Below are 27,932 nucleotides of genomic sequence, written 5' to 3' on the forward strand. Positions count from 1 at the left end.
CATTGAAAATGTGTGGCGCATTATGAAGCGCAAAATACCACAACGGAGAAGTTGTACCTCAAGCCAGAATGGGAAAGAATTCCACCTACAAAGCTTCAACAATTAGTGTCCTCAGTTCCCAAACGCTTATTGAGTGTTGTTAAAAGGAAAGGTGATGTAACACAGTGGTAAACACGCCCCTGTCCCAACTTCTTTGGAACTTGTTGCAGGCATCAAATTCAAAATGAGTGAATATTTGCAGAAAACAATAAAGTTTATCCATTTGAACATTAAATGTCTTGTCTTTGTAGTGTATTCAATTGAATATAGTTTGATAAAGATGCAAATCATCGTATTCTGTTTTTATTTATGTTTTTCACAACGTCCCAACTTCATTGGAATTGGGGTTGTAAAAGAAAATAGCATCACAATTTTATTTTGGTCCTCAGAGATGGCTTTGCTAATAATAAGTAGAAAATATGTTTCCAATTTACATAATTCCGTAGCAGCTATACTGGAATGGTCAAAAATGCTGTATTTTTACAGGATTTATACTGTGCAACCCTTCAGAGACCTCTACCTTGTAACTCCACCATGCTGGCATATAGGTTGAGAATGTAGAATTTAGAATTTATTGATACAGAATTTGAGTAAATCATCCTGTTATTACTACTTTAGCTGCCTACCAGAGCATATTAGAGGTAAGTTAAATAATATGAGCTTAAACTGAAAACCTTCAGCTTTAATTTGAGCGTATTTACATTTAAATCAGGTGAATGGTGTAGGAATAACAACCATTTTCATACATCTTCACTCACAATAAGCAGATAAATGATGTAGAGCCATCACTGCCAGTGAAGCATGCCGTCATTAGGCTGAAAAACATAAACATTATAGCATAAACACTAGGTGTGGCCAAATCAACTATTTGGTACACTTTAAAAAAAGAAAGAATGCATTAGCGACCTCAGAAACACCCAAAGTGTGTAGGGCTATACTGTCTGCTATTCAGCCAAATGCTTCAAAAATTCCAAAAATGCTTCTTTACGGTGCAGATGGTCAATGGCACGAAGCATACTGTAAAACTAACCGTGTGTTTTTGAAGGTAAAGAAGTGGAATGTAGTGCAATGGCCAGGTCAATCCCCTGACCTCAGTCCAATGGATCATACATTTCACTTACTGAAGGTAAAATTAAAAGCAAAACCCCTGAATAAAAGCAGGAACTGACAATAGGAGCAGTAAAGGCCTGGCAGAGCATCACCAAAGAAAAAACCTAGAGTCTGGTGATGTCTATGGTTTGCAGACTTCAGGCAGTCAATGACTGCAAATTATTTTCAACCAAGTAGTAAAAGTGAAAGTTTATTTTGTGATCGTCTGATTACTTTTGAGCCCCTAAACTTGGGGTATCTATAAAAAAAAGTTGGAATTCCCACACCATTCACCAGATATGAATCCAAATATCCTCAAAACTATTATGCTGTAGCTGGCAGCTAGAAGCATTACTGTCAACATCCCAATTCCCAACATCCCAACAACCTGGCTGTGTTTCTACACCCATATAGTGTATCTATAAGGTAGCTGGAGCTCATAAATTGGTAGGGGTTTCCAATAAAGTCAGTAGTGAGTGCATGTTTGACACAAACTACAGTGCACGGTCAGCATTTCCAGTATGGTTAAAAAAGATGATATGAGTTGCGAGCTCAATCTTTGACATGTTAGTGATATATGGGCTGAACATATTCTGGTGGGAACACGCCCACTCTTCCACGGCAACGGCCCCTCCAGCACTGAGCGTCTGAGCAGTCCAGCAGGTCAACAACGTCACCACGCAGGAAACGCAACTGGCTCACATGATGAGGAGTAAAGTCAAAGAGGGCATGGGCGTGGCGCGGTCTCTGAAAAGCACATTACAAGGAAAACACAATTAGCCAATGCTCCAGGGAAGCATGGGAGTGATGTTTACAGGAACTAGCTGGCTCTTCTTATCTTCTTATTCAAAGATTAAGATTTTACAACCTATTCTTTACAAATGAGAGCAAGTATGGAAAGTAGAAATGATTCTGTTAAGGTTCATTTCTTGACTTTTGATTTGTAATGTTGTTAAATATACTTGTATGTAAAGGATTAACCCCTTAAAATTAGGTACTACAGGCAGTTCAATGCAAAGTGGCTGAGCTATTCTTAGGTTATAGAGTCATGGGACATTTAAGGGGTTAAACACCACCAGTAAAATGATATGTTTTGGGAACATGTTCAACAGGGAACAAACTTAAACATATTTCTGCAAATTTTAGTGCATAATTTCTATTTATTTGAGTTTAACAGACTTAAAACCCTTTGAGATATGCCATAGCTTTTGTACAGGCCACGTTGTATGTTTTTATGTTTTTTTTTTCCCAGTATTAAAGTTGGGGAGCAGTAAATGTGCATTATCGTTTGCGGAAGTGTGTACAACACAACATGTCATTTGACCAGGAGTGCCCAAATATTATTGCACACAACTAAATATATATATTTTTTTATTTTATTTTGTAACTGTTAACTCATTAGAGGCCTATCAGGTCACTTGATGGATTCCGATGACAAAAATAAAGGAAAACCTCAATATAATTCAGGCAACTGGGCATGATTTCCAAAAAGTGTTCCAAGTAATTTGTAGGGTTTTTTTTTTCAAATGTTTAAATTTATTTTCCAGGTTCAAAATAACATAAAATATTTATATATATTTATATAAAACATATAAACAATAATTATATTATTATATTATAAATTGAAGTACTGAGTTTAACTGCTTACAGAAGGACAGGAGTTTTGATCTAATAATTTATCATGGATTGAACAGATTCATTTATAGAATGTTGCACTTTTTATGACAAAGCACAAAATCTTTTATTGTCAAAAGTTGATGTTACAGGGTTTTTTTTTTTTTTTTTGGAAATTTTAGATTTTAAGTTCCCACTGTAGACTAGAGATCACCCTTCATCTTGAAATCTCCTGTCAAAAAATGGCAATTAAGTACAAACTATTTATTTTTCAGCTTCAGGAAAAAAATCTAAAAATATTTAACAGACAAATTACACAAAATCCACAATAACTACATATGATATCCTGTTTTTTATGCCCACTTTCTACCTTAATTATAGTGGATTGTGTAGGATCTAATCTCCTCAGAAAAAAAAATCCTGAACAATGAAAAACTTGTACATAATGGTCATTTTGACTGAAAATTAAATAAATGAATGGTCTCTTATGCACAGTACTGAAAAGATTTTTAAATATTATACTGCACTTTCATCAAACGTTCCAACGACAGTCCCCACAATGTTAGGAAAACGAGCCAATTCTACTGTTGTGGGGACATTTTCACACAAAATGCAGCCTTAATAGTTCAGAACACAACTTAAAACACAATTATAATACAAATACAATACAAGATTAGGCATGTATCTGCATTTTCTCACAGCTAGCAATCTCTCCGGCTCTCGCAGGAAGACGGTTCTCTCTTTGGCGATGCTGTTGATTCTGTAGAAATCCACCAGCTGATTCAGCGAGCTGAAGACTTCATCCCATATAAAGTACTGGCCTAATCCATCCTTCAACACCTTGAAGTGCTGCACGTGGTTGCCATAACTACAGAAAATGTGGGCAGGGAGAAAAAGAGAGTGAGGGAGAGCAGAGATAATGATAATGAGAAGAACTTGGCACAGTCCATTAATAGATTTTATCTGTATTTTGTCTGGAGAATGCAATTTGGTTTGTCTATCAAATATGAAGAATGATCAAAGCTCTGGCTCAACAGTTTGCCAACTTGGCTCACAGCAGTATGTCCTCGAGTACTTTGGACTCATACACACTCATAATGGCTTTGATTAAATTATATAGAACTGTTCTGTGCTTGGAAGCAGTAAATTAGAGAATTCTTCTGAAAGCAAGTCTTAACCAATCCTATCTTTATTACGTGATTACTAATTGGATGGATATGCTACTATCTGCTCACTCTGACAGCATTAACTGAATATGAAGAAATGGATAGACGGAAAGTGAATACTGTTTACTTTCATTCTAACAACACAATTCCATTAGACAATGAAGTCTATGGGTGTTTTTGTGTGTGTTTGTTGTTTCTATACATTTTCAAGACAAAAATGTCCTGACATTGTAGCAAAGCCTGATCTAAAAGACCTTTTTAGTAATGTTGGACCATATCAGGAACCACCACAGAGAGGTATAATTTGGGTGGTGGATCACTCTCAGTACTGATCCACTCATACCAGCGCAACACACACTAACACACCGCCACCACGTCAGTGTCAATGCAGTGCTGAGAATGACCCACCACCCAAATAATTCCTGCTCTCTGGTGGTCCTGACCACTGAAAAAGAGGGAGAGAAAGTATGCAGAGAAACAAATGGACTACAATCTGTAACTGTAGAACTACAAGGTGAACCTATACAGTCAGTGGAGCTGATAAAATGGACAATGAGTGTAGAAACAAAGAGGTGGACTTAATTGACCCCATGTCATGACTTTGCATGAAAACAAACCTGTGTGTGTAAGTGGCTCACATTGCATTCTATAAGGTTCAATTCTTTTCTATAGGGAACTGCACCCCATGGTTTTCAATACACACACACACAAACACACACACACACACACACACACACACACACACACATTTACAAATGCACACACCCTTTCCAGCGGGCTCCCTTTCATCACCTGCCAGCCCCACCCTGCCACACCTGACAAGCAGCTTTCTCTCAGTCTCTTTCACACACAAACACACTTGCCCTACATACCTTGTGAGGACTAACGTTGATTCCTATTGATTTTGCAAATAGCATGAGCCCTAGAGCTAAAGCTAACCTCAGTATCCAATAGGCAATCTTTGTACTCTTTGTATATTTTCCAAAAAAGGAATGTGTGAAAGCAACACATTGTTGAGGTACACGGTCCTCACTTGTGCAAAATCTTATGTCCTATCACTGTAAGGAAATTTGGTCCTCACAATGGTAGCAAAACAAGGACACACACACACATACACACACACACACACACACACATGCGCACACACACACACACATATACATATATACACACGAAGTGCCATAGGGCACATTCTGCTTGCTCAGACAGAAGGAGGAACTGCCATAAAAGGAAAGTGTTCTTGAGCAAGACAGAGAGAGAAAGAGAAAGAGAGAGAAAGAGAGAGAGAGAAAGAAAGAGAGATTATCCATATAAGCACCATTTATCACAATTATATGCTCATATTTTCCAAGGTATATTAAAAAGTACAATATTACATAGTAAAAGTATAGTAATGACATAATAATAGTATAAAAGCTTGTTAATGTCTTTCACTATCAAAAGCAAAAGTACACACTCACTCAATAATAACACTGTGTGATATTATTTTGATGACCAAGTTCCACTTTCAAGACTTGCTCGACTGTGGACATGAAGAACTGACCAACTGTTTGTGTCTGTAGCCAAAGCTTTTCTTAATAGAGCATGAACGTCACGTATAATAACTTCCAACACATGCGTACCTTCACAAGCAAGGACTACTAGTTTTTACTCAAGTTGCTTCTGTGTGTATATTACAGGGACAGACCGTGATCACGAGTGTTTTTTGGAGGACCCCAGACTCTAACAACAGCTGTAACACATTAGAAATAATTAAATAAACAAGACCTGAAAAGTGAGATTAAGCAGTAGCTCATGTTTATGTGTATATACAATTTGAACAACAGAAATTTCTGTCTTGTTGTAAAAATAGGCAGTACAAGATATATAAGTTAGAAGTATCAAAAGGTTGTGTGTAAATATGTATTAGTTATTTGTTTATCAAATTTTATATGTTCAGTGGGTCGGTCCAAGTATTTAAACCTGCTCAGCCTTGATGGTCCCCCGAGGTCCCTGGTTGTCAGAATCCCCCTAGCATCTTGCCAGGTAAATAATCCATTCCAATGTATAGTCACTAATAATACTTTTGTAATTCTGTAAAAATACAGTAAAATATATTTACAGTACTTCTCGAACTTCACAACTAAAATTCTTGTAAATGTTTTTTTACCACAGGTGGTTGAATGTTGTGATCAGTTTGAGTGTATTTTTGCAGGTGTTTGAGTGTCTTCATACTGACTGCATAGTCTCAAACTCCAGATGGTTCCACCCCTTTGGGCTTCAGTGTCTGGATTCCAGTAGTAAAGTTCTCAGAGACAGCCGCTCGAGTCAGGCACTACAACTCAGCAAAACACACTTCCCGCTACCCAGCTGACTCAACCTCCAAGAACGCCCCATAAATTCACAATTTCCTGTAGCAGAGGGTGCAGCTGTTTTTTTGTGGGGGGGGGGTTGATGTTAATCCTTTGAAACCTTAGCTTAGTCAGTTATTGGTTTTCAGACTTATTATTCAGTCATTTGGCAACTACAAAAACAATGAGAGTGAAGTGTAGGCACTCATATAAGCCTTTAGAGTTTAAGGCGGCCAGGCTAAAGGGGTTAAATAGGCTAAAATAGGCTGAAGGTATTCATTTTAACTAGACAAAATGAATAGGTACTGCCTCCGTTCTTTCCATTACTCAGTGTAAATTCCAGTCATTCCACATGGTAAGCTTAGTTTGACGTTTTCTTGTCATTTATCCTGGATTTCGTTGACAAGTCAACATCCATGATCAAGCATGTCCAAGGAGGTGAGAGGTGACTCATAAGTCTTAAAGTTAGCTCTCCATTTATGTCAGATGTAGTTGATCTGCCAAGACATGTTGTCTGACGGTAGCTTCTTTAGTTTTACACTGGAACTATAAACAATGGAAGATCATAATCCATCATCTATAAAAATTTTTATATGTTACAACATATCATTCACTGTCAGAAACCAGTCTATTTGAGACCACTTAACACAATTTGAAGTATTTTAGACCCAGAGATGTCATTTGATGTGAGTCAAGTCTCAATTCTCTAAAGAACAAGTCTGAATCAAGTCTAAAATCTCTGAGGAGTAAGTTTGAGTAAAGTTTCTAAGGTGTGAGTCTGAATCTAGTCTCGAGTCTCTGGGTTGTGAGTCCGAGTCAAGTCTTGAGTCTGTTGGGTGTGAACTGTGAGTTTAGTTCAAGTTGTGAGTTTAGTCTCAAGTTTCTGTGGTGCAAGTCTGAGTTGAGTCTTGAGCCTTAAGTTATGAGTTGAGCCTCAAATCTCTGAGGTATGAGTCTGAGTCGAGTCTTCAGTCTCTGGGTTGCAAGTCTGCGTGAAGTCTCGAGTGTGTTGGGTGCGAGTCTGAGTTGAGTCTTAAGTAGGTTGGGTGCAAGACTCGGACCTCAGACTTGTACCACATAGAATTGAGACTCGACTCACAGCTCGGACTTGCACCCAACAGACTGGACTCATCTCAGTCTATAGGTTGCAAGTCCGTGATGAGTCTTTAGTCTGTTGGGTGCAAGTCCAAGTTAAATCTTGTGTCACTGGTTATATGGATTAAATAAATACCGGCTTCCTGATGGCGGAGACAAGCGTCTTAGATACTTTCTCCTGCGACGCTCTTTAGAGGAGCGCTATGTTTGGCTGCAGCCGGTGTTGCCAGCGTTACACTCCCGCGCGTTTACGGGGAAACCCGTAATCAGGTGCGGCGGAGTGAATTCAAATAACTTGCGTGAAATTCCCTGCCTTTCGCCATCGGACATGGGACATGTGTCTGACTCTAAGTTTGCACTTTTCAATGTCAGATCCTTGTCAAATAAGGCGTTTGTTATGCGAGACTTTATATCTTGCCGTGACTTGGATTTTCTGTGTTTAGTAGAGACGTGGCTTAAACCTGGAGAGAACTGGCACTTAAATGAACTATGCCCCCCGTATTACTCCTGTTTAAATTCTCCAAGGATATCAGGACGTGGTGGTGGCTTGGCTGTCATTTTTAAAGACTCTTTTAAATGTCTGAATGTCTCTGTTGGGGTTTTTACAACTTTTGAACTGCTGTGTTTTAAAGTACCTGGCGAAAATCCAGTATGCTGTGCGGTCATTTATCGCCCTCCTTCCACGTCTTTTAGCGGTTTTATGTCAGAATTACAGGACTTGCTGTCTTCCCTAGTGCTGGAGTATGACAAAGCATTGCTGCTGGGTGATTTTAATTTACATATTGACGATGACTCTGATGGACCTGCCCTAGAATTTTTGAACACCTTGGAATCCTTTAATTTTGTTCAGCATGTAGTTGGCCCAACTCATAATCGGGGTCACACACTGGATTTGGTGTTCTCTCTAGGAGTGTGCCCTCACTCTGTTTCTTTGGTAGACCTATTTGTGTCAGACCATAATTGTATTACTTTTAATATGCGCTTATTTATGAATAAGGCTAGCCCCAAACGCTGTGTACGGTCTCGGGCTTTTAACAAAGACGTAATATCACAATTTTTAAATGAGTTCACAGGTGTTAGTGAACAGCTGTCTTTCTGTACTGGTGTAAATGATTTGGCTAGCTCTTTTAATTCTTTATGTTTAAGTGTTTTAGATAAGGTCGCTCCTGTTAGAATGAAGATGAAATCTCTTGTGAATTCTACCCCATGGATTAATGAGGATATCTTGAGCTTGAAAAGGATATGTAGGAGGGTAGAACGGGAATGGAAAAAGTCTCAACTTCAAGTTCACTACTTATATTTGAAGGATTTATGGTCTATTTTTAACAACAGAATGAGGAGTGTAAGAGCCAAATATTTTAATGAGTTAATAACTGCAAATATACGTAATCCAAGGTTCTTGTTCTCTAGGATAGACAACCTGGTTAACGGGGTGGCTGTGATTACACCTAGTTCTGAGATTGATGCTGAACAGTTTTTAAGATTTTTCTTGGATAAAATCAATGCTCTGAAACATAATATAGCAATTTCTTCTCGTTTAAATGGTGATGTGGCTCCTCAAAATGAAGGAGTTGAAATTTTCACTCAGTTTTCTCCCATTTCCCTTGAGGAATTAAAAGAAGTTGTGAATTGTTTACATCCTTCAACTTCTCCTGGTGACATTCTCCCAGCTACATTTGTTAAGAGCATTCTCGATTCTGTGGGCATTTATCTTCAAGAAATAGTGAATTTGTCACTTAACACGGGCTGTGTGCCAGATTGTTTTAAATTGGCGATCGTGGAGCCGATTCTCAAGAAACCTGGTCTTGATCCGATGGATTGTGTAAATTACAGGCCAATCTCAAAGTTACCTTTTATCTCAAAAATTCTTGAGAAAGTGGTCGCAAAACAGCTGCTGTTCTTTTTAGAAGAAAACAGTATTTTTGAGAAATTTCAGTCAGGTTTCAGGCAGAAACATAGCACTGAAACAGCGCTTTTGAGAATATTAAATGACCTCTTGATGAATGCAGATGCTGGGGAAGTCTCTGTTTTAGTTTTATTGGATATAAGTGCAGCCTTCGATACAGTTGATCATAATATTTTAATAGAGAGGTTGCATCAGTGGGTTGGAATATCTGGAACTGCATTAGATTGGTTCATTTCGTATTTGACAAATAGAACCTTTAGGGTATCTACTGGAAGAAAGTTATCTTCATGTGCTGATCTAACGTGTGGAGTTCCACAAGGTTCAATCCTTGGTCCTATACTTTTTAACTTATATATGCTCCCCTTAGGTGACCTGATTCGTCGTTTTAATATCTCTTATCATTTTTATGCAGACGATACACAGCTTTATCTCTCTGTTAAAAGGAACGACTTCAGGAGATTAGAGAGTCTCACTGATTGTATTAAAGCAATTAAGGATTGGCTGAGCTGTAATTTCCTCAAATTAAATGACGGGAAAACAGAAGTATTGGTTCTGGGTTCTCAAAAGGTTGCTGATAACCTAAAGAAGGAACTTGGGTTATTGGCTTCACAGATAAACCCTTATCCCAGAAACCTCGGAGTCATCTTTGACTCAGATCTTAATTTCTCAATGCATATAACAAAGCTGGTGCAGGCCTGTTATTTTCAACTGAGAAATATTGCCAAAATCAAGAAAATGCTCTCCTTCCAGGACACAGAGAAGATCATTCATGCTTTTGTATCATCACGACTTGATTATTGCAATGCACTATTTACATGTCTTAATCAAGGGGTAATGGCACGGCTGCAGCTGGTTCAGAATGCAGCTGCCCGGGTACTTACCGGGACTAAAAGAAGGGAGCATATTACCCCTGTACTGGCATCTCTGCATTGGTTGCCTGTTGTTTTTAGAATTCAGTTCAAAATTTTGGTTTTAACATACCAGGCGGTGCACGGTGATGGGCCAAAATATATTTCAGAGTTATTATCACCGTATCCTAGTACCAGATCACTAAGGTCATCTAGTCAGGGGCTCTTAGTGGTCCCTAGGACAAAACGGAAACGAAAGGGAGATTGTGCTTTTTCTGTGTGTGCCCCCAAGTTGTGGAATGCTCTGCCTTTGGATGTTAGACTAGCTGAATCAAAGGACATTTTTAAAGGAAGACTCAAAACGCATCTCTATTCATTAGCTTTTGGTCACAGGTGATGCTTTTGTTATTTATTGGATAGTGCTGCATTGTTTTTATGGTTTTATGTCAGTTTTATGTTGTTTATGAATATAGCTGTACTGTTTTTATAGTTATATGTATCTGTTTTGTTTTATCATTCTATTTTTAGTACTTGTTGTTTGTGAAGCACTTTGTAGCTGTGCTTAGAAAAGTGCTATATAAATAAATGTTTACTTACTTACTTACTTACTGGTTTGCGAGACTGAGTGGAGTTTTGAGTCACTGAGGTGCGACTCTGTCAATTCAATTCTTAAGCCACTGAGGTGTGAGTTTAAGTCTCAAGTCTATGAGGTGCACATCGGAGTTGAGTCTCGAGTCTGTTGGAAACAAACCCAAACTGAAACTAGAGTCTCTGGAGAGCAAATTTGAGTTGAGTCTCAGGTATAATTCTGAGTCACATCTACTGGGTGCTAATTCAAGTCGAATCTCTGATTCCAAGTCATGTCTCTGGGGTCGGAGCACTTGAGTCTCAATGTCTCTGAGGTGCAAATCTGAATCACATCAAACCACAAGACAAATCAACATACGACTCAAGAGTCTGAGCCGTTGACTCAAGTCCCCATCTCTGTACAATCTGCACAAGCATGACATGTGATTATTAACTTCCATTATGTGTTAGTTGCTTAACATGTCTTGGCTGATCATTTGCATTTATTTCTAAGTGGGAAATTGTGTAAATTAGGTTTTGGGCCTTTTGCTCTGAATGTGCTTAGAAATTCTAGCAAACTCCAATATTTACATTCGCCTGCAGGAGTTTTCCGGTTCTCTAACTCTTTCATCAATGGAAGTCCCATGGATGCCCCTGAGGAACCCTGTAGCCATCGTTATTATACACACACAAATTTACTTTCTCTCTCTCTCCGTCTCTCTCTGTCTGACTCATTTATGAGTGCCGGACTCATTAGTGCCAGCTCACACTGCAAAACTAAGACAGCAGACAATAGTCAGTCAATGTTGAGTCAACACTGCTCAGTTGAGACCCACTGATCCAACATTAAATTAATGCTGCTGATATAAAAACTCTCTGCTTCATGATAGTTGCTGTTTATCTTCTGCACAATCTTTATCCACAGTAAAGTAGCAAAAGGTCACAGTTGAAGTGACTTGCCAAGAAGACAAAAGGGTAGATTTTTTAAAAGAGGCACTAATTATCCACAGTCTGCTGACACTTAGCCCTGGTGAAGCTGGCCAGAACTGAAACCTCCTGTTTGGCTCATATGCTTATATACCTTTGCTGTTGGAAGAAAACCTCATACCTCCATTTTTCTTGTTTTTCCAGTTTTTGATATTATTTGAATATGCCTGTTGTCCTTTACATTGTACGTAAATTTCATGATGAGTGGAGCAAAAGAAATGGCCCAAAATGACTTGGGAAAAACTCTGGTTCCATTGACTTCCATTAAAAGTGAAGCTTTCTCCTGTAAAGTTACCATTTTAGAGGTATGAAGTTTATTAAATAGGTTTAAATTGTGACAAATAAGGTCAGAATAATGATGAAAAAAAACCAATAATACTTGTTTTCCCAAGAAAAGTTAGTTTGTTTAGTAAGAATGTGATTATTATTACAAAATTAATTAATCTGACATCATTTCGATAGAATTTTGAGAAGGTTCTACATTATTACCTCAGTATTTTGCACTTTGAGAGTGAAACTCCCATAAACGCATATGACCCCCCTCACCCTATATTATTATGGGTGATACACACTTTCTTTTACAGGCACTTAAATTCAAGGGGTTAAATGGGTAAGCATGAAAATAACTATTATTACATATTAACATATTAGCAAGTTCCAAAGCAGTTTAATTTACACTGAAGTGCGCCAAAGGTTCTAGGCATTAACTGGGTATGTGGTACAAACTCTACAGTACTGTGTAACTATTCTAGGTACAGAATTCTGGGTAACCTGTAGTTATATTATGTATAAAGATTGCACATGAATGAAGTACAAAGAGTCATATACAGTATGTACCTGCTTATTATCCTGATTATTATCTATAAATAACAGAATCTGGGCTGAAAAATAGCTGCAGATCTCACTGTGATTTTATGAAGTCTTTACAATTTACTCCATCTTTACACTTGTGTGTCTGATTTACATTCCTGCTTTAGTATTTGACACTAGAAATTTAGGCAAATTGGACGACTTTTCTGCCTGTGTTCACGCTTGTCCCAGTTCTACACCCTGAAAAATTCTATATAGAAACATTTTTGGTAACACTTGAATGTCATGTTTGTAAGCATCTATAAAAACAATCATAACATGTTATAATGCATTCACAAGGCATCACAAACATGGCTATAAATATTTATAAAAATGGTATTACATGTTATAGCCATACTTATTACGCATTATGAATTGTTAACATAATGCATTATAAGTACTGTTCATAACAAATTATAAGAGCTCATAAGTTGTATTTGTCTGCTCTAAGTAAAATGAAGGATACTGTACTAAAGCCTCCTCCAGTGTTAAGAGTGAGGCTTCAATTTACTGAAGAATTTACTGAAACACTAAAATATGCTCATTACAGGCTTCAGATGTCAGAGTTTAAACTAGAGCTGCCATCAGTGTTTTACCCAATGTGGGAAAGTCAAACTACACCACTGTTAATATGCACCACCGTTAGCCTGGCACAACTTAACAATGCATATCCAATATTATACTGTTTGGAGCATCTGAATATTCAGGACTGAAGCCCCAAAGATGCAGTTCTAACAGCATCAGTGCCAAGAAATAAAATATTGGAAATCTGTATTTACTTCACACTCTCTGAGCTGGGACTGACTTCTTTGGCACTGACTGTATAACATGTTATTAAACCTACTTGTAACATATATTAACAATTCATAATGTATAATAAATGTGGCTATAAAGTGTAATGCAGTGTAATTCATTTTTCTAAATATTTATAACCATGTTTATAATGATTTATGAATACATTATAATGTAATAAATTTGTTTATAGATGGTTACCAACGTAACATTCATAGGAAGCGTTACCAAGTTTTCTTTACTAAAGAACCCTTGAAGAAACATCTTTTGTAAGTATGTGGTGTTATCGTGAAGTCAGGGATCAGTTGACCTATCTGGTCAGCCTAAACCTCACCAACCCAGCAAATCTAGTCCTTCAGGCTGTGATTCCAGTGACTCTAGTCCCTCTACCCATAATCCTGCCTCCTCTAGTTTTACACCCCATGGTTCCAGCCATTACAGTCTCTCTACTTGTAGTTGCCCTGTGCTCTTTGGTGGTTGCTTTTCTTGACACAGCCAGATACCAGATTCTGTATAGCCTGTTTTGGCAGCATTCTTGTGTCTGAAGCCCATGGCAGTGTTTCCTCCTTTCCAATGCCTCTGGTTTATCTCTGCCTGAAGCCTAGCCTCTCTGATTTTGACACTCCAGATCCTCTATGTTTCTCCATTTTCCCCACACAAAAGCTTCTGCTATGGTTTCCATGGTCTTCGGTCAATGCCTATGCTGTGTCTCTAGATGAAGCTTCTTGAGTCCTTGGCTGTCTTTCCACAGCCTCTCTGGTGCAGCATTATCCCGGTCTGACTTCCACCTACAGTCCAGTTCTTTTCTTCTGTCTGTGTGTATTTAAAATTCTCCAGCAGTTCATCCAGTACCCTGTGCAAATGACCAACCATTATTGTCTAAAGTTTCTTCAAGGCAAAACCTGGCCACTGCTTCATTATCCTGAGGAAAGGAAAGTATAATGCTATTTTGGTGGAATGGGAAGAAGGGGTGATGAATCCATCCTTGGATTCTAAGGAGCCAACCAATCTACCACCTGATGAGGATCCAGTCTGTTTATCTTAGTGTTCCTTTCCCAGTATTAGATACTGACCTTGGCCCTTCCACTCCTCTCCACTCACCCTGGGTCTATGTTTTTGACAGTACCTTCTGATGTTCCTGAGAGTTATGGACCTTCTCCCTGGAGCATATTAAGGTGTCACAGCTACTCCCAAAGGCACCTCTTGGAAATCCAGAGGAGAATGCCCTGTTGGAGTCTACAGGAATGACATGGACTGCTGTCCAGGGTGGTAAGCAATATGCCACTCTATGGTGAGGACTCTACGACTGTCCACTAGTAGTTCCCTACTTGTCTTTGTTGTATTGCATCATGGTTTGTATCCTGTTCAGTGTTTTTTTAGCACTTTATAAGAAGCTAATAAAGTGGTGGGGCAGTCCATCATGCACTTTTACAAAAAAGATACATCCAAGGGTTAATGAATCACCTCGGGCCCCCCTGGGTGGGAACTGCTGTAGAAGAACCACTTTTGGTTCTTTAGAAAATCATGCTTGGAAAAAGAATTTCTGTGAGAAATGTTAGCATGAAGAACTTATTAACGATTGAAAGAACCTCCACATATTCCCTCTCTAAGGCTCTAAACTAGTTTAAGGGTTCTGCCTATAACCTTCACATTATTCCAAGGGTTCTTCTTTAGAAAGGTTCTTCACATTCAACCATCATTGGCAAAAAGATTGTAAGATCTCTAAAAAAGATTGTAAGATTTTTTAGCAGACCCTCTGTTCCAGTCTGGAAACTTCTTGTCTTGCTGTAAATCCAATTCATTGTCTTTGTTTGCACCTGTGTTGCATTGCCTTTGTTTTTGTGTCTGCTTATATGTAGTTTGCATTTTCCCAGTGTGCAAAAAGCTTTGTGAATCTTTGCTTGGGTTCACCACAGCTGTATATCTCATTCCCATTTCTTATGTTTCCCCTGTGTTACATGTTTGTTATTCTTCCTGTATCATCCTGGATGATTGCATCATTCATTTTAGTATTCAGAGGTTGCACAGATGAACTGGCTGTTCTCTAGGATAGTCTTCACAATATGTTGTTCCATTTGGCTTAAGCAATGCTCCACTAGATTTACAAGTCATGGAATGGTACATTCATAAATTATAGAAAGAAAACATTTAATGTAGCAATCATTTTATAAAGAACATCTTGGAAGTTAATGTATTTCGTCCATAAAACATTCCCAATTTCAACATGTTTGGATACATGTACAAAAAGAAGTCATTTCTCAGTCTGTGGCGATGTAAGGAACAGCATGCCAGTGCAATAATACTACATTATTGATTGACTGGGCAAGTGCCCGTACCCAAATGAACTTGATACTGCAGAAGGATCAGCTTTACTCCAGTGCTGCCGCTTCATTAGGACCAATTAAAATAATCTTATGAATCACAGTCCACAGTTGATTACAAATGAAGACACAACCTCTACTAAGACACTTGATTATGTAACTGAAGGTCATATTCGATACCCACAGCAAGAGTGTTAAAAATATTGCTGCATTTATGAAAATTGAAGAGCATGTGTGCATGTGTCCGTGCTCATGATGTGCAATAATTTAATGTGTGAATTTTTAATGAATTCTTGCACTTAAATTTGGTCCAGAACTAATGGGTAGAACATTCTGAGCACTTAATTTCTGACATAACATCATTAAAAATTAAACCCTGCTCCCTCTTTCTCTCCTCAACAGACAGACTTATAAAAATTAACATCATGGTCACACTAACAGATGTTGGATCTGCACTGCAAAAAATATATCTCTGCCAGTGATATGTTGGTGGCTTTTAGTTAACTTTGGCTTCCCTGACATCTTCATAAGTGACTTATAAGTACAACCTGTTTATTTGATTTTATTTTTATTGTTTTAATCCTCATTATTATTCTTCCATGCGAACTGTTATGCCCTATGTCTATGTCCATGACAGTGCTTCCTGGTGCAAAAGTGCGAGAGATCCCCTGGTGCAAGAGTGCAAGAGTATAAGAGATCTCCTGGTGCAAGAGTGGGAGAGATCTCCTGGTGCAAGAGCACTAAGGTCTCCTGGTGCAAGAGTGCAAGAGATCTCCTGGTGCAAGAGTGTAAGAGATCTCCTGGTGCAAGAGTGTAAGAGATCTCCTGGTGCAAGAGTGTGAAGATCTCCTGGTGCAAGAGTGCGAGAGATCCCCTAGTGCAAGAGTGGGAAAGATCTCCTGGTGCAAGAGTGCGAGAGATCTCCTGGTGCAAGAGTGTGAGAGATCTCCTGGTGCAAGAGTGTGAGAGATCATGTTTCTCTGCCATGCAGAGCTGTTTGAGCTGAAAAGTGGCAGTATTTCTTTGAAAACGCTCTCCACCATGCAGTTTGTGCAGAAAAATAGTTCTGTTTTAGCTCTGAATGAGAACGTGGCAAAAGGGTTTAACTTTAAGGGTTTAGCTTACTGTGCAGACGTCAGAGACCACCCTTCATTTTTAAAATTTCTATTAAGTCTGCCGTTAAATACAATGAATTCATTTTTCCAGGAGATATTTCTGAGGAGATTAGACACAATTAATTAATACTCACATAAGAAAAGGGAAGGTCAAAGGATAACAAGTGAAAAATCAGGAGTTTCCCAAATTAAAAGATGTCGAGTAAATAGAATCGAATAGACAACACCTGCAGGAGCTGGCAGAGTCTTTGTTAAAACTGTGTTGGTTTTAAGAAAGAAAATTCTTAATTACAGTTGTTAAATGAGATCCAATGCACAGAGTACAGACCTACTTCTAAGACTGAACTTTGGAGGTGTGGAAAGTATCCCTGTAGATTTCTTTGAAAACCTGATGGGAAGTTCTCCATAAACAGGTGGACACCTATTACTGGAATAGCCTACAGTAAATGCTTTGTAGTGGCTTACCTTGCCTTTAATTTAGATTCTATCCATTATTTGTGCCTTACTTTACCCAAACCCAAAACCTGAACCTAAACCTAAGCCTGGTCCAGGGCCAGAGAGAGACTTGTTTTCAGACCAGTCAGAGTTACAGACCAGTCAACCCCAAACTCTAACTGTTTTTTTACTGCTCCTTTATATACTACACTGAGATAATCAACGTGGCTTGCTAGTGATGAAATAAAAACTGGCAAATGTTTTTACCTGAAATGTGACAATCATGGCAGTCACTGGCACCAGAATGATTCATACTGAAGAGCTCAGTCGCATTAAAAGTAGCACCGTCATAGGATTCCACCTTTCCCACAGGTCAGTTAGTGAGATTGCTGCTCTGCTAGATCTGCCCTGGTCAACTGTAAGCGTTATTATGTGATATATGTAGAGAGTTCCAAACTTCCTCTTGAAGCAACATCAGCTCAAGAGCTGCGAAATGGGTTTCCATGGCCAGGTAGCTGCTCACAATCCTACCTATCAGAATGCATAGTGCTGAGAGTAAAGTTTGGTGGAGGAGGGATAATGGGCTGGGGCTGTTTTTCAGGATGCTCCACTGAAGGGTGATGTTAATACAATAGCACACAAAGACATTCTGTGGCAGCAGTTTAGGGAAAACCCTTTCCTGTTCCAGTAGTACTGTGTCTGTGTGCACAAAGCAAGCTCCATTAAAAAAATAAAACACTGAACACCTTTGGGATGAATCAGAATGTCAGTTGTAAGCCAGGCCTTCTTGTCCAGCTTCAGTGCCTGAACTCACAAATGCTGTTTTGGGCACCAATTCCAACAGAAACACTCCAAATTCTTGTAAAGCCATCCGAGAAGAGAGGGTGGCTCCAAATTAACGCCCACTGGAACGTAACGTCCAACAAGCTCATATCAGTGTTACAGATAATACTCTTTGTCCACATACATTTGGCCATATTATGTATATGTATTCTGGTTTTTTTGTTGGTTTTTTTTGCCTGATGCTGAAAACACTGGATTAATGGTTATTTTGGCTGGAAAGAAAATAAACAAAAGGGTTGCTCTCTGACTTTTGCACAGTACTTGACAGTGATGTAGCAAGGTTTAATTTAGCCCTTTTCTATTGGTCCATTCATGAAATGTTCAGACACTGTAAAGGGCAAAAATGACTTTGATATGACAACGATGATATACGCAGTTAAGATGCTATCAATTTTTGAAGCCTGGTGAATTTGAATTATCAGGATAATATGCTCCAGTACACTTGCCTCCACATCCACAGAAGCCAGCTCGAGGTCATCAGCGAGGAAGGGAGATGCGCGATCACGTGTTACTCGAGAGAACTGAGCGAGAGCGAGGGGGCGGAGCAACTGCACTGTTTTAAACTCTAATCTCATGAGAAGTGCTGGAATAATGGCTTTTCTGTTATTTATAACATCAGAGGCAACGGTAGATTTGATTCAGAGTAGCGCAGCGCGAGCCCTGTTTTGTATGTATCTGGCTTATTTTTAGACGCTGTCCCTTCAAATCTTCTTAAAGCCGAATGTCAAACTATGCAGGGAGAAGAAGGCAGAGGTGAAAGCAGAGATATGCTCTTCAGCAAAGGGAAAAAAAAGACAAGAAAAAACAGCAGCACAAAAAACGAACCAACTCTGCCACATAATATTAGCTCTGTGCTGCATAATAAGCTGCAGTACCTAAGGCCAGTGCAGATGTTTCAGTGTGTGTGCAGGAGGTTTTTTGAATACCTGTGTGTTTTTCTTTGTGCAAGGCAACAAATAAACAAGCTAATCTGAGATACTGAATAAGATCATAAACAAATACAATAATAAAAGCAATGAAATTAGCAAAGGCATTAAAGAAGAGTCCCAAATTTCCGCAGAATTTCATTGTTGACATGAAAACAAAGTCCTTCAGTGGTTAGATCTGGAGGAACTTACAGTGGTGCTGATATGAACCAAGGGTTGTGATATCCAAACCATTCTACCAAATTGCTCTCCCACAGTAAAAACCTTTTTAAAACAACAATAAAATATTCAGACCTTTATATTTATAAGGATTATTATCATCATCATCATCACCGTTTATGATTTATTTAAACAAAAGCCATTCATAGAGATGGTAATAAGCTTAATATATATATATATATATATATAATCATTTTTAGGGCATTTTCTACTGAGAGAAATATGTGTCCATAACCCTAACTGCTAAATTTAACCAAAAAGTATTCTTACATCGTTTTGTATTTATTTTCAATGTTGTTTACTGCGCAGTCTAACATTGTGTGAAGAGTTCTAGTCCAATGGTGAGATCCCATTGCTTTGAAGTAAATATGTCCCACTACCAGAAAACCAGTGTGAAACGTTAATAATTGTTACTACCGAAACATATTTTCTGCATTTACCTAAACTTTTTATGGGTTAATGAAAAATATTATGGTTCAAAGCTGTGTTTGCTAGTTGAGTTCTACTCAAAATGAGCTAAAATTGCCTCTACTGAAAAATATTGGGATTGTTTTGGTGGTGATTAAATGGAATGAAACATTTTTGTTCGTTCACATCTGGAAATTTTACAATTTTGCAGATGTGAACGAACAAAAATTCTGGCTTTTCAATCTACTATAGTAAATACAGTCAGGTTCAAATGTTTGGGCTTGTCAGATGAGGTTTTGTTGATTTCCTAAGTAAAACATTTCTAGTTAAATTAAACATTCTAGTACATTTTAATGCACAATTCCTGTGTATTTACTGATTGTAAAATTTATGGCATACTTTCTATGTTCAATGTTATATTTTTTCCCACAATTTCTTATAACTTAGTAACATATTTTCACTTATAAAATCAACAAAACATGAAATTTAACTGGAAATGTTTGAAGTTTTGCAGATGATTGTATAGGTATTCTACCTTCAGCATGCTAAAAAAAATTGGAGCAGCACTAATTATAATGATTTACACACACACACACACACACACACACACACACACACACTAATAATAATAATAATAACAATAAGCACTCACAGCATTGTAACAATAGTAGTAGTAAAATTTGAGTAGTGTTATTTACATCACACAATATTTATTTCATGCCTTGAACTCGAATGGCTTTCTGAGTTCCACAGAGAGAACACAGAACTGTTTAAACGGGTTCCAGAGCGCTGCGAGCGAAAGGATTACATCACAGCAGCCTGAGAGCCTCGGGGTCCAAACAGTACCATACACTCCATTCCAATTAGAGCGTGTGTTAACAAAATGCCAGATAGAGTTAGACAAGCACACACACTCACACACACACACACACACACACACACACACACACACACACACCCACATACACACATCTCATGGGCATTCATGGAAGCCTTTGCTAACCATGAAAAAGAGTAAATAACAAGCATCTCTTCATTTTTGAGTAATGTTACTAGGTAATTATTTTTGGGAACATGATGTTGAGTTCCAAGGCACTAATACATTACATTAAAATGTCCAGCAGGTTCTAGATATTAATGTTTAAGTATGTGGTAGCGTTGTGCAATTCTTTTGGATCAAAAGTAGTGGGAGGTTATGAAGTGTAAAACACAAAGTATAAAGTCTTACATAGCATGTACCCGTTTATTATGTATAATCTGGGAAAAAAAGCAATAATTCTTACTTCGGTTCTACTGGATCCTTACTATTTACTTCATTTTCGCACTCTGCACTGTCATTTTACACCTTGTAACTACCTGGTACTTGGAGGTGTTTCTTATTTACTTTTCTCCATACAAATTTAGAAGGAGTATGTTTGTATTTACCACCTCGTTACTCAAAATAATTGTAGTGCATTTTATTTTGTCCTATATCATTCATATAGATTTGCCTTTCTGTGTAATTTAGTTATACTGACAGACTTTATAGACACAGATTTTACCTAGTTAAGATGTCAAATCTATTTGATATTTCAGTATAATTCCACCTGTCTTGGAACTTAAGGTCATGTCACCCAAAATACGTATTTAGTTCTGTGGAGTACCTCACATGTACCTGGTTAATTACCTGGATTATAAAAGAAAGTGGTACTGGACATTTCATATAGAACTAGGTCAAGGGTCTAGTCAATATTAATTCAGGTCAACTAAAGCAGTTTCAATAGATCTTCATCTAAATCTTGTTCATTTCAACACCTAAATTATTCAACACAGTCCACCTCCTATGGTAAAATCACCAAATTCTGGCAATGATTCAGAAAACTGGATTTACATAAACCCCACAAACACTGCAATACAGATTTGTTCACTCAATGAAGATGACATAACTGAGTTAAAATCAGACAGCTGAGATGTAGATAGGCAAAAAAAGCAAAGGGAAAAGCTTAAATCTAATTGTCCTAGGATAAAGTATACTGGCAGAGTAGGTGAACCCAACAATATCTGACCACTGAGATGCACAAAGACGACGAAAAAAAAAAAAACAGCTCTTAAAAACCTAAACCTAATCATTGACACCGATTACAAATGTTTATGGTCCATTGGTGTCTTACCTTTGATTCACTAAAGTAATATTAGATGTTTGCTTTGGGAGTTTCAGAAAAGCCCATTTCAGCCTTAGTACTAAAACTGACAACAGAAAATTGACAGTGACAATGTGTGTGTGTGTGTGTGTGTGTGTGTGTGTGTGTGTGTGTGTGTGTGTGTGTGTGTGTGTGTGTGTGTATGTGTGTGTATGTGTGTGTGTGCATGGACCAGATTTATGCCACATTGTGGGGACCTGTTCATACACTCACTTTGTGAGGACCTTTCTTCCAAACTAGTCCACACAATGTAAATCATTAAATTTTAAGTTGAGATTAAGGTGAGAATAATAATTGTTATGGTTAAGGTTAGGGTCTTGGTCAAATCTACAAGAAGTGAATGGAAATCTATGTAATGGCCCCACAGTTCACAGAAACAAAACTGCATCTGTGTGTGTGTGTGATCTGTGATTTTCACCTGACAGACACTGAGAACTCTCCCGGTGTGCTCTCGCTCTCTCGGATGAGAAATGCTCCACACTCCAGTGGCCTCAGCCGGCTCTCTGCGGCCTGCCGAGATATTCCTCCCACAAACCACCTTCAGGACACAAGAGCATCTGGCTCAACACCCCTTTATCAGCTCATCTGCTGAGCGACAATTTATTCTGCTCAGAAGATTTATTCAAAAATGATACATAACTGTTGCTACAGATATGAAGATTGACGATGGCTGTGAACAAACTTGTCTATCAGTGAAATAAGATCATTTAATTATAGATAAAATGACTAATCATTTAAGACCTGAAGTAAAAATGGCTAGACATAGGTGAAACACACATATAACACCCTTATAACGATCTTACAATTGGAAATATTAGATATATTTTAGACTACTGTATTAGAGTACATTTAACCCCTTAAACGGCCAGGGCTCACCCATGGGCCCAACATTTTGTAATACTGTTGCACTGAGGTCCCTGTAGTTACTGAATTATAGGCCTTCATATGTAATAAACCTGGGACTTTAGGGGGCTAAATTGTAACCACTTGCCAAGATATCATAGCCACTGCAACTGAGATTTTTATATTAGAAACATTCTTGCCCTCAACAATTTTTTTTTTGTTTTTTTTTATTTTTATTTTTATTCTTAAGTTTTTTTTTTCTCAGTTTAATAGTTTGTAAGGGTAATAAAATGACTTCAGACACTTATTGCAGTATAAGCTCCATTACATGTTCTTTCAAGTGTGTGTTACAATACATAAATATAGCACATATATGTAGTATTATGTATACGTACTTATATACGTATAACTCAATTCCAAAAAAGTTGGGACAGTAGATAAAATGCAAATAAAACAGAAAACAGTGATTTAAAAGTATGTTTTGACCTGTATTGGAATCAAAAACAGTTCAGACAATAAATGCACAGTTTTATCTTATCAACATCATTGTTTTTTGTAAATATATGTCAATTCTGAAATTTACATCTGCACCACGTTCCAAAAATTTGGGACAGGAGAAATTTAAGACTAGAAACATTGTGAAATGTTCATAAACATCTGACAGGTGTTGCAATCAGACAGAATACTTTATAGGCAAGGACGAATCAAGGCTCCCCACTTTGCCTAAAATGCAACAGCAAAAAAGCCAACAGTTTAACAATAACATTCTTCAGCAAGGATTTTAGGCACTTCACTCTCTACAGTGCATAAATACAATAAATCAAAACATTCAGGTAATCCAGTGAAATCCCTAGATGAGACCAAATACTACAGATGAATGCACATGAATGCACGGCTTCAACTCGTAAGACATCACAGCATTTAAAACCAGCATGCTTCTGTGATAATTCTCACTCTATATTGCTATAAGAAATAGACAAATCATTGTCAATAAACACCATCCACCACTGCATCCACAAATGCAAGTTAAGACTGCACTATGCACAGCAGAAGTCATATATCAACGACATCTAGAAACACTGCCAACTTCTCTGGGCTCGAGCTCATCTAAAATGGACTGATGCACAATGGAAACATGTATTGATGGTTCAACCTTTAGATATTTATGTAAATGATGGACTCTGGGCCAAATAACAAAAGGACCATCCAGATTCTTATCAGCATAAAGTTCAAAACCCAGGGTCACAGTACTGGGGAAGTATAAGTGGATAATTCGTGTAAGCACCGTTAATGCTGAACACACTTTAGTGAAGCATATACCGCCTTCTAGGCATCATCTTTGTCGGGACACCCATGTGTATTTCAACATGACAATGCCAAGAAACATTCTGCATGTGTTACAACAGCATGGCTAGATAAATCAACACTGCACTGCCTGTCTACCATTGAAAATGTGTGTCTTATTAAGCTTAAAATATGACAACAAAGGTCCTGTCCGCCTGTGCAGCATTCAAAACTGGATCAGTTTGTGTCTTCAGTCCCCAAAAGTTTATTAAGTCTTGTTAAAAGGAAAGGTGATAAATATGCTCCTGTCCCAAATTTTAGGGAACATTTTGCAGCTGTCAAATTAGAAGTGAGCATATATTTACAAAAGCACAATGAATTTCGCAAAGTTAAACAAAGTCTTTGTACAGTGTATTCTGAATACACATCAAACAGAATTGACTAATCACTGCTTTCTGTTTTGTTGGCATTTCATATACTGTTCCAATTTATTTGAAATTGAGTTTATAGTATACATCGATGTTCTCAAATAGAAAGAAAGCTTAGCTAATTACTTCACTAATCACATCTGAATAGCATGCATTTGTATAACCAGAAAAAAAACAGTGAAGGACAAAATACTCAAATTATTATATATTTCAATTAAAAATTAAAAGTACTGTGTGATATTTTAGCGATTCTAGATATTATTGTCTTCTTAAACCACTTAGGACACCTTTTCTGTTGTGACTTCAGTTCAGGAAATGGGAAAAAAAAAAAAATTTCCTGTCAAATTTCCTGGATATTAGCTTTCTTATTTACAAATACATTACAGACTGGCCTAGTTCCAGTTGATATGTAGGAGATGGGTTTACTGAGTTGTACTATGAATGGTTTTCTTTAACTTTAATCTTCCTTTTTGAATATTTTGGAAAATCCATTTTTCTCCCAGAAAGCAATACAGCAAAAAGTAAGATATTTTATTTGAGTAAAACTACAGGTGCATGAAAAATATTGTTACTTTGTTGCTGTCCACCATTGCGAAAGATCCAAAGATGAGCATGCAAATGCACACACACACCGACACACGTTATGCCTGGCATCGAGGGGTCATTTTGTGGGGCAGTGGCCTGCTACTGAAACATCACGCCCCAATAAACCCACTATTTTGTAGTAAGTGCCAACAAAACAAAGTGAAACCAAACTTCTACTTCTACCAGTTTAAAAGGCTACATCAATTGACATTAATCACTTTATATTTGCTGCATTTTGGGGAGGAGCTGCATGTTATGGGAAGATAAACCAGCAGACAGATGTCATTAATGTAAAGATGGCACTTCTGCTGATTCACTCTGCTGAACATATCTGGCATATAATTTCACTCATTGTGTTCCTTAGCTGTTTTGATTTTTTCCTGCTGTGTGGATGTGCCACTCGATCCCACACCATCCCCTTGTGCCCTCCATGGCTTTCAAATGCTCCACTCATGATTTAATTCTGATGCCAGGCCTGACACACACACACACACACACACACACACACACACACACTTTCATTCACATTGATTCAGTTTGATACTTACGCATGAGGCCTTACATTGATATAGTTCTTGGGTACATAGCCCCTCCTCCCTGACAGTTCGGCTGTGTACCAGTTTGGATCATCATCCATATTTGTCACCTATAACAACATCCATACCACCAGCATAGTGGCATTAAAAAGAGGAGCAGCTGAGCTTTAAACAATACACTAGATTTACACTTCCTGAAGGAAATACAGCGAATACAGTTCAGGATAATATCATAAAATAATGTTTCTAAGCACCGAGTCATAGAATTCAAATGTAATAGTGAAGAAAAAGGGAAGGAAGAATGGAAGAGATGAGGATAGAAGGAAGGAAGAGACCAAAAGGGAGAAAAGGAAGGAAGGAAATAAGAAAAAGAAGCAAAGGACAACAGGAGAGAAGATAAAAAAGTTAAGAGAAAAGAAGAACAGAAGAAAAAAGGAAAGATGGAGAAAAGGTAAAGAATGAGGAAAGAAAAGGACAGATGAAAAGAACCAGATGAATGGAAGAACAAGAAGCAGGAAAAGAAGGTGATGGAAAGAAAAAAGAAAATATGGACGAAAAGAAGGGGGGGAAAGACAAAGAACTGAAAAAAGGAAGGAAGCAGGAAAAGAGAAAGAAAGGAAGAAAAAGATAAAGAATAGAAGAAAGGAAAGAGTACTTCCACGAGAAGAAGGAAAGAAAGTAAAACGAGGAAAGGACATAAGAAAATGAGGCAAAGGAAAAAAGGGTGGACAGGTGAAAAGAAAGATGAATGGAAGAAAAAGAAGAAAGGAGGGCAGAAGAAAAAAGGAATGAATTGAAGAAAAAAGAAAAGAAAAGAGAAGACAAAGAGAAAGAACTAAAAAAGAAAGAAGAAAAGAAAGAACTACATTCCCTTTGTATTACAGCTTCTTTAACAATGTAATTCTTTACAATTATGTCTGAATATAAACACTCTAAACGTATAGAGTATGATAGAGTATTGATATATAATCATGTAAATATATAAATACTCTATCAGTGAAAATGTTCAAATGTAACACTCTATAAATACCTCAGGATATAGTATATTTGTTTTTAATATTGTTCCCTGTTGACGAAAACTACTGACGTCCAATGGACTTCAGTAGTTGAAGAATGAAAATGAAAAATTATGCAACAAACAGTGCCAGTTACTGAAAACACGTTTTATACTGCTACAATATGTGTCATCACCATCATTAACATCCCCAAGTGAAACAACAAGCATTTCTTTTTATATGTAAAGCACATTATGTTATGCTCAAAAATACATATATGAAGCCAAATCAGAGATTTTGTGTCAGTTTTTAAGTGCAAAACAATGAATGAATACAAGAAGAACAACACATTTCGGACAAATAATCCAGATGGTGAACTTTTGCTTATTGCCAAATTAGGCTTGTCATCAGCACAAAAAATAATTGTGATTGTGTGAATTTAACTGGCCCAAGAACTGACACCTGTGGGACACCAAACATTAAAGGCTGTATTATGTCTATCTATCTATCTATCTATCTATCTATCTATCTATCTATCTATCTATCTATCAAATATTTAGCAAAATATCAATACATTTCTCTTCAATAAATCATATGAAGTTGAACCAAGTTGAATATACAATGTGGAAAAAGTTATAGATCACCCTTCTTTTTAACCAACTTGTAAGACTGAACTTTGGATGTGTGGAAAAACATCCCTGCAGATTTCTTTGAATAAAAGAAAGCAAATCTCCAGAAAAGATTGGAAGTTGTAATAAAGACAAGACTGGAAAAATGGAAATTATAGTATATTTAGTTGTTGATGACTAATAAATGAGTTATCTTAAGAAAATTGTGCCATATTGAAAAAAAGTTGACATGTTGAGAAAAGAAATTAATTATCTTGTGATCTCAAGATAACAAATAGATAACAAGATAACTAATGGGTGGTCTCTGACTTCTCACTGCCTGATCGTATCTATGACCACGGGCTGCATAAGCTCAGAGATCGTGACCATTTGACACCACAGACACATGATAAAACTTGACGAATGCAATGATCACACACTTGCGCACACACACACACACACATCCTCACACACACATCCTCACACACACACTCACACACAGTCACTCACCTTCAGGATGTCGCCCTTCTGGAAACTTAGTTCATCACATTCTGTGGCTCTGAAGCTGTACAGCGCCTCAGCCTCCATCAGACAGAGGAGAACAGAGAAAAGAACGATGGATGCAGTGCAGACACAGAGGGAAACAGACAAAAGAATAAAGGACAAGATAGAGAGAGAGTGAAAGGTTCTGAACACGGAGCAATGAGGTGAAGAAGACAGAGGCGGGACGATGCAGTGAGAGGAAGATGAATAAAATAAAAGGGGAGAGGGTTAAAGAGAGAGAGAGAGAGGCTGCAGACGGATGAGTAAAATCCTTTAGTGGGAATTGGAGCTCGAGAACAGCAGCACTGGAGAGGAAAAAAACAGAAAACGGTGACTCCACTACGCTGGAGTACAGCTGTTAACTGAGAGACCGGAAAACAG

General features: G+C 37.7%; 1 protein-coding gene across 2 annotated transcripts; it reads right to left on the reverse strand.

Moving 5' to 3' along the window:
• Positions 1-339: 339 nt before the first annotated feature.
• On the reverse strand, positions 340-27,901 carry grapb (GRB2 related adaptor protein b). Of its 2 annotated transcripts, none has more exons than XM_017721021.2 (5): positions 27,519-27,901; positions 25,418-25,515; positions 22,148-22,267; positions 3,442-3,610; positions 340-1,875 (listed from the first exon to the last, which is right to left on the reverse strand). In XM_017721021.2, exons 1-5 carry the CDS (start codon positions 27,594-27,596, stop codon positions 1,696-1,698), a joined length of 645 nt encoding a protein of 214 aa, XP_017576510.1. In that variant the 5' UTR covers positions 27,597-27,901; the 3' UTR covers positions 340-1,695. The 2 variants fall into 2 exon arrangements, with proteins under 2 accessions (XP_017576510.1, XP_037399117.1); XM_037543220.1 differs by having other exon boundaries at positions 25,432-25,515; positions 27,519-27,576.
• Positions 27,902-27,932: the final 31 nt, after the last annotated feature.

This window comes from Pygocentrus nattereri, chromosome 12 (genome assembly GCF_015220715.1).
Source record: "Pygocentrus nattereri isolate fPygNat1 chromosome 12, fPygNat1.pri, whole genome shotgun sequence".
Classification (NCBI taxonomy): Eukaryota; Metazoa; Chordata; class Actinopteri; order Characiformes; family Serrasalmidae; genus Pygocentrus; species Pygocentrus nattereri.

Coding starts and splice junctions, on each gene's coding strand:
- grapb (XM_017721021.2), bottom strand. CDS start 27,596: ATGGAGGCTGAGGCGCTGTACAGCTTCAGAGCCACAGAATGTGATGAA. Junction 25,516..27,518: donor AGAAGGGCGACATCCTGAAG/GTGAGTGACTGT, acceptor ATGTTGTTATAG/GTGACAAATATGGATGATGA. Junction 1,876..3,441: donor AGCCGGAGAGATTGCTAGCT/GTGAGAAAATGC, acceptor TGTGCTTTTCAG/AGACCGCGCCACGCCCATGC.